Consider the following 8,213-nt stretch of genomic DNA (forward strand, 5'->3'; position numbering starts at 1 on the left):
CCTACAAAGCTCACAACTGAGGGTGTGAAGTGACAACTTTGGATAATTAACATTCTTGGACAGAACTGAAATAACTTCCCAACCCCAAAAATACATAAAAATGTTTCTTACTAGACTATTCAGTTTGCAGGCATTTTTCTTCCCTACAAGTGAGCACATACCTTTAAGATATTTGAATATAGTTAAACATTTGACTAAGTTTGCAACAAACTGCATATACAAAACAAGAACACAGAACTGCAGACAGATCTGAGCCCTGAACCAGGCCATGAATCTAAATTATTTAAGTTACCATTAATTATTTGAGAAAAATACCAAAGGGGGCTTTTTATGAAAGAAGAAGTTAAAATGATTCTTATAAAAAGTGTAAGAGAAAACTTAAATCATTTGTGCAGTTGCTAAGTTTGGTTGTTAAGAAAATTACACTGAAAATGTAAGTATATATGCTGCTTGAATGCTTTCAAAGCTAAATGGTAGTAAGGAATAAGAATTCAAAGCTAAGAGGATGAGATCACATGTAAAAGTGAACACAAACACAACAGTTAAGAGCTCACTGAAAAGCATAATGTGCAAACATTGGTAGGAGCCAGCTTTGTTACCAGGTTATTCATCTTAATGCTGAATACAGAAAGATACACTCTTACATGTTACTGAGCATTTTACTGAACAATTCCAGTGTAAAAGTTTTAAATATCAATTTAATTTCAAAGGCTGACGTGAACATTTACATAGCTATCAGAAAGAAAAGTCAGGGTATGATTTTGGTAGACACATCAGTGTCTGAAAATGTGTCTTTTCAAGAAAAAAATACTAAGTGAGTGTCTAAATGTTAACATAAGGAGAAAGGTATCACTTTCTTTTTTTGCTCTCTCCACATAATAAACAGGCAGAAGCAGATTTAGAAAAACACAGACAATTGTAAAATTAATTGGAGCTGATGAAGGTTCACTTCCTTGTGTTCAGCTCCATATAGAGCAAGTCTGACACAAAAAAATTGTGAAAGCAGTTAACTATTTAAATGCATGGCGGCTGCTGCTGCTGCAACAGTTACTACAGCAGCAAAAGCTACAAGGTAGTTCTGCTGCAATCATGTTTCTGCAGAAAACTATTTGACACTAACTCAGGCAGGCAAAGTTAACAAAATCAATTTTAAAAGGCAAAATAATAATAAAAATTGTCTACCTCCATTAGCACCTAAAATATGCCACAGACTACATAAAACTGGACAAAGGTTTAAAACGAGTGGTAAGGACTGGAAGTGAAATTGCACAGTGCCACACAGACCTTGACATTTCTATGGTGTGGGAATTACAGAGAAAGTGTAACTTGCAGTTGTTCACTATTTATGGAGTCTTAAGATTGGAGAAGGAGAAAGAGACATGGTGAGCAAGAAATACATTTAGTAGGATAAAAACAGCTTGAATGGAAGGCAAAAGGGAAGGGCTATGAAAGGGGAAGCAATGGAGGAAAGAAGAGAATGCAAGAATACAAATTATTGCCTAATGCATCATGTTCTCCTCTTCGGTCAGAAGAAGAATGCAAACAAATCAAAACAACTAAATATTCAGCTACATCAAATTTTCCAAAGGAAGGAAGATTAGAAAGCTGGAAGTGGAATGGAAAGAGTTGCTTCTGTTCCAGGTAAGTATAGGTATGGCAGAATTTGGGATCTAGAACTGACTTTGAATTAGCTGCTGATAGCCAGGTAAGGTCTATCGGATGAAGGCTGCAGAGCTGGATTTGTATGGGAGGACTATACAAACAGAAATCAGATATGGCAGAGAAGGGGATAAAGGATAACTAAGCAAAGTTAATCAGGGAAAAACAGAAAAATAATGGTCATCCTTAAGACAGCTTTTAATTCACATGTTTAAAAAAAGTTTTAAAAACAAGCTGAATAAAAAAAACCCCAAACTTGAAATAAAAACTCCACACAACTCCCACCACAGAACCCAAAAAAAGAATAGTATCCACTTACACCTAGCGGGGGAAGGCCTTCCACAATATTCTTCTTCCCAGACAAAAGATCAGACACAGGTCTCTTCTTTACTGAATCTTTCCTTACTCTGTATCTCCCTGATGTTGTAAGATCAGATTCCGACATAGATGGAGTAAGCAGTCCTTCTCCTCTTCTCTGTACCTGACTTTCTACTAGTAAGTGGACAGGGCTCATATCTTTCATTCTCTTTTCTGTCTCTGTAATATGTAATTTAGGCTCAAGAATATGCAACGGGCCAGCAGATGAAGGAACAGAGCTATAAGGGTAGTTCAGAACTGAATCATGGGAATAACCACCCATAACAGATGAAAGTTGGGTTTGATCTTCTGGGAGAGGAGAAAGACTTGAACTAGCCTTGTTTTCTTCTTCAAATTCTTCTTCCTCCTCACTACTGTGAATCAGCATAGTGGCATCTGAAAGGGTTTTCTTATGATCACAGTTCACACTTTCTTCTTGCTCGCTTTCTTTTTGCTTTTTTCTCTCCATCAGAATGTTGGGCTGTGACCCTTCTGAAATAACTCTCGGAAGAGTCACATCCGCTGCAGAAGCTGACATGGTCCTCTCTTTAATTCTTATTCCTTCAAAGCTGGGAGTTAAGCCTGCTATTTCAATGCTGTTCCTTTTCTGCAGCTGAGCATGGCGTGCTGATGTTAGAGGTTCACTGACTTCCTGAAGAGAATGTGCCACAGGTAGGCTGTCTTCCTGAAATGTCTGGACAGAATGGTGCACTCGCCTTGTGATAAGATCTGGGTTGCTGCTGCTAATGTAGATATGTCGTGAAAGGTCTGGAGTACTATTTGCAGGTCTTGGGTACGGGTATGGGGGTGGTGGTCGATAGACTTGGGTCTTCATTATATTTGGTGCTGGATAGTCCTGAGCCTGGAGCTGCACATTTGTCAACTCAGGTACACTGACTGCCCCAACAACTGGGCGCTTTTCAGCAGGGTAAGGATAGGGGGACTGGCTATGAAAACTGTAGTTCAGGTTAAATGGATAGTGGTTAGATTGTGGAGAAGTGAAGTGAGCATGTTCTCGTATTTCAGGTTGACTGTAAACTAAGGCATCAGGCCTGCTGTAAGCATAGGAATTGCTGATGTTAAGATTTCTCATTGAATGACTCTGCCTATCTGTGTGCACCATTCCCCTGTTGAGTTGTCTCATCACAGTTTCATAGTCCGGCGTGGGGCGATAAGAAGGTGGTATGAGTGCACTGTGCCTGTGTGATGGGATATAATCCGGTCTGAGGACATCGCTTCCAGTAATGCTTGGGTTAGAGGACATGGGGGATGGCTGCAAGTAATGCTGTGGATTGTTCAAGGAGTTTGTGCTGTGTGCGCTATAGACACTACCATTGCGGATCCGACCACTGTAGTCATGAGGGGTTCTATCCAAGCTAGTTTGAGAGTGACAGTAGTATCCATTCTGATTGCTTACAAAGAGGTTATCTGAAAGTAAAGTTTAAGAACAATCTTTATGTCTGAGACATCAAACAAAAATATCCTCTATTAAGATGTAGATAACCAATGTTTTGAGGTTTTCAAAATACCAGTTATTCTTAGCTAAGTATTGAAATGGGAAAGAAAAAAAACACACCAGCTTTTCTGTTATGCTAAGGTATGTATACCAGAAAAACTATTATGTTAATTTAGATGATGCCAATTCCTATTGAAAAAAAAAAAACCAACATTGTCTCAATTTAAGAATGGCTTTCTCCTGTTTAGGAAAGGTTTCCTAAGTTTCAATCCAAGTTAAACAAAATCTGTACCAACCTTAAACCTCACTAAATGAAGGAAAGAATGTCTACACAGGATTTGCGCTAATCTAATGAGACCAGTTTAAACAGCAAGGAAGAAAAAAAGGCAAAAAAAAAAAAACTAAAAAAAAAATCCCACAACAACTAAACTAAAGACCCCTCTCTCTCCTCTTCTCCTCCCCAGTCCATAGTAGATACACTACCACAAGACCTTCCAAAAAATATTTAAAAAAATTCAAATTAACTTTTCTCCAGACATTTTGGAAGGACAGTTTAAACCACAACCATATATTGTTTGCACATTGACATATATTCACTCTGGTGGGTAAAGAAAATGATCTAAGAGTTTATACATTCAATAATTAAACCATTACTTCATTGGATGTACAAACTGCCAAACTCCAGGAGACAACAATTCAGCCATTGCTTTAGATACCTTTCATGATTTAACTCCTCAGGTTCACATAAAAAAAAAAAAAAAAGCCACACTTAAGTTATTGAATTTGCTGACAGTTAAAAAAATCTTTTGTCTGTCAAAAAATTTCTCAAAAATAGACTGGGTGCATGAGCAAGTATCCAGTAATAATTCCAACACTATATTAGAAAAAAATCAGCTACATCCTTAATGTATATAACCTGTACCTTTATAAACTCTATTTAGATAGAAAAGATGAGTGTACATTCCTTGAGACATCTAATTGGGGTTTATTTGGGATTTTTTCTTTCCTTTTTCTCAACCAAATACATACCAATTCCATAACTTCCAAACTTCCTTAGCCTTTGAAATCCCCACTACCTTACAGTCTAGCAAATTCCAAAAGAAACTTCTCTCTTCCTGCATCCTGTGTGTAGTATTTTTCTTTTTATTTTTTGAATTGTCTGAATTGTCTGAGGACTCAGCTACTCCTTGCAGCTACTCTGATCAATATTGACAAGTGTCTCACAATTCCATAATGTATCAGTTTAGTACACGAACCAAAAAAACAATGGTGAGCTTAAGCTCCCACAAGGGACCACAGCCTACAGTTGCTGCATATGCTATCATAACTAACTTTGCCCATATCCCACAGGACAGGATATAGAGAAGGAACAACTGAGGGAACTGGGGTTGTTTAGCCTGGAGCAAAGGAGGCTGAGGGGAGGGAGATGTTAACACTCTCTACAAGTACCTGAAAGGAGGTTGAGCAAGGTGGGGGTGGGTCTCTTTTCCCAAGCAGCAAACAATAGAACAAGAGGAAACGCTCAAGTTGTGCTGCCAGAGGAGGTTTAGATTGGATTTTAGGAAAAATGTATTCACTGAAACGGTTGTCAAGCACTGGAAAATGCCCAGGTAAGTGGCTGAGTCACCACCATCCATTGACGTATTTAAGAGAGGTGTAGATGAGGTGCTTAGGGACATTGTTTAGTGGTGGACTTGGCAGTGCTGGGTTAATGGTTGGACTTGATGATCTTAAAGGTCTTTTCTAACCAAAACAGATTCTATTATTCTATTTCACATTAGCTTACATGCCTAGAGTAGCAGCAAACACTTCAGTAAGTGCTGTAGTACAAGTCTATTCCATTTTCACCCTATGAATTTATTCATCTCTAGCTGCAGTAGTTATAAAATGCAAATTATAGCTTTACCTTCTAAAGTTGGGTAGTGTGGCCTTGGATTTAATGAGCTTACCTTGGGACGATGCATACGGTTCAGTATAATGACCATTGTAATGCAGCTGAGGTGGTGGAGGCATCATGTAAGGCTGAGGCTTGGGCTACGAAAGCAAGCATCTTATTGTTAGTTAAAAACTCGTTATGTATTTAAAAAATAAGTTTTGAAGCTTTAAAAATATATAGTATCAATACACATATGAATATGTATTAATATATTAACATAAAAATTTTATATATAGATAAAGTATAATACACACATGCACATACAAAGCCTTAGTTTCTCCTATGAGGTCATATGAGAAATAATTTTTTTAAATTATAAAAACCCAAAACTACACACTACAAAGCCAAGACTGTATCTCGTCATCTGACATCTAGGAAAGTGTCCTAGATGAGTCTCCAAAAAACAGAGCAATCAAACTGAAGTGTTTAAAATATTATCCATTGCAATTACTTTAATTCCATTATTCAGATAGTATGTAGCAGCTTTTCCTTCAAGTCAGAAACAATTCCTCCTATACTATCTTTTTCACTGCTCATCTTATTTCCATGAAGAAAACTAATTCAAAATTGAATTGAATTTATGAATTGAAATTCATAAAAATGCAAATATAAAGCTATTTGCTCTCCTTACCATAGACATCCTAGATGAAGACCGCCTTCTAACAGGATTCACTGTAACAGGCTGGGTTTGTCTACAGAAGAAATTTTATGTTGAGAAATTATTTTTAGAAACTAGAAGACCTATTTCAACCCTTGGAAAATTCTCCCAAGTTCAGTTAAAAACCACTCTACGTTTTGCAGAGCCAGGTCCTGTGTTAAAACAGACCACCCCAACAGTCTCAAAAAGAAAGTGCTCTGTGCATAAACCTCAGGCATTTGACTCTTTTCTATGAAGCATAAAAAGGAGATGTCCCCAGAGCACTGCAGCAGGGCAGAAAAAGCAGTGGGATAACCAGGGACTAGTTCCAAAATTGAACCCCATATAAAATCTCATGCTGTAAGTTACCTTTTCAACAAGACCAGACATAAAATTGTTGACAGAATGTAATGTTACAGATGCTACAAAAACTGGAAAGAATGACTAAACAGCATGAGCACTTCTATGTTCTAACATTCAAGCCACCAGTAATAAATTATCATAATTTGTCTTTGATTGCCTCCAGGATGTAAGGTTCAGAAACTTTTAAGTTCCTTTTTTCCCACTCTACACTGCACCTGCACTCTGCATCTTGCAGCAAGACAGAGTCAAATGACAGCAGAATAATGCAAATGCAGGAACAGCCAGATTTCAGAAAGAGAGATGATTTTTCAGCTCACCCTTTGGGAAGTGAAGGACGAGAAAGGATTGGAAAGCGTGGAAGGGAAAGAATGAGGGAAGACTTCTGAGAGCCCTCCTCAGGTGGAGAGTCCAGGGAATCTCTAAAGACAAGGTATGTACAGATAAAGAAAATAAACAACTGAACTTCATACAGACATGCACAAGAGTTTTCAGCAGCCAGACCAGATGACAGGGAAACTTAGAGCAGATGTAAGAAAAAAAGGTTTTGTGAGGACTTTACCTATTAATAAGCACTTATTGTAGTGAAAGGGTTAAAATAAATAATCCTAGAGACTGACACCGGAAACAGAACTATAGAACTGCCATTCTTCAGATAGCAATGCACAAGTCCTGCAAATGCACTACTTCTAGCCAACATTTACAAGCTTAGAGATATGGCGTCTACTCCATTTCAAATTATTCTTTCTCTTCTAAAATAAATAAGCATTAAACAGACTAGCAAGTCTTCTGTTGTACAAAATATTCCATTATCTTTCCAATGGCCTCAGCCCATTTTGGATGAACCCCTCCACAGCTATCTTCTCATGTACAAAGAGGAAGAATGGAACATTTGGGAAACAGTTTTTTATGACAGACTATTCACTGGGTCTAATTCTCTGTTCTTTGACAGAAGTAACTAAACTGAATGAAAGCTGTACCAGTAGAGTAGCTCAAATTCCAGCCCTTGATTTACAAGTTGGAGACCAGCCCATTTAAATTTAATTTGATGAATTGTATTAAATTTACTTTGCACTGGTGCTACTTGAGCTATACGGATTCCATGGATATCCAAAAGACCACACACCACTCAGCTGTCAATCCAGCACATTTCAGGAGTGCTTCACATTCACTTCCTGTCCTTTTAAAGGCCTCTAGAGTGTCCTTTCAGAGCAGTTCACCCAAACCCAGGCCAAAATCCCAGTGATTCCAGTAGCTCATGGACAGACTAGCAATAGTAGCCCCTGAAGCAACTAAAGTCTGTCACAGAAGTAAGATCCAGCAGCAGGAGTCAAACACTATTGCTTTGGATAATATTTCAGTGTTTAATATTGTCCTCTGTTACAAAGCAGAAAATGTCTGTCAAAGTGAAGTATTTTATATAAAATTATTAAGGAAAAAAACCCAAGTCATTAATTACTATCATCTAAACTGGACAGTAAAGACATTACAGAAATTATAAAAGATTTCTCTTCCCAATGGAAGCTTCAAGGGCACCAAGAGTTCTACTAATGTAATCTACTTACAGGCTGCATTTATTTAGTCTGTAAAATTTGTGTCTAGCCACACACATCCTCCATACATATTTTGCTGTTTCCATATCTTCCTGCCAAAAAAAAAACACAACAAAAACCAAAAATTTTGCCTTTTAGGCCAAATATGCATACCTTTCAAATGCTTTCAGACAAGCCATTGAAATTTTTAAGATTAAATTCATATTAACTGATTTCCTTTCAATAAAACTTCATTATTGTCACCAGGTTTTCCCT

At 37.5% G+C, this 8,213-nt stretch overlaps 1 protein-coding gene across 1 annotated transcript in view; it reads right to left on the minus strand.

Annotated features, from left to right (window-relative positions):
- The window catches only part of PTPN21 (protein tyrosine phosphatase, non-receptor type 21), a 37,082-nt gene that overhangs the window by 6,843 nt on the left and 22,026 nt on the right, over positions 1-8,213 (minus strand). Inside the window, exons 9-12 of the mRNA XM_010003703.1 lie at positions 7,971-8,050; positions 6,040-6,100; positions 5,422-5,506; positions 1,979-3,444 (exon numbers count right to left, since the gene is read on the minus strand). Coding sequence (XP_010002005.1) covers positions 1,979-3,444; positions 5,422-5,506; positions 6,040-6,100; positions 7,971-8,050 — 1,692 coding nt within the window. The remainder of the gene's footprint in view (positions 1-1,978; positions 3,445-5,421; positions 5,507-6,039; positions 6,101-7,970; positions 8,051-8,213) is intronic.

Source organism: Chaetura pelagica, unplaced genomic scaffold (assembly GCF_000747805.2).
Source record: "Chaetura pelagica isolate M959 unplaced genomic scaffold, ChaPel_1.0 scaffold48, whole genome shotgun sequence".
NCBI classification, from domain to species: domain Eukaryota; kingdom Metazoa; phylum Chordata; class Aves; order Apodiformes; family Apodidae; genus Chaetura; species Chaetura pelagica.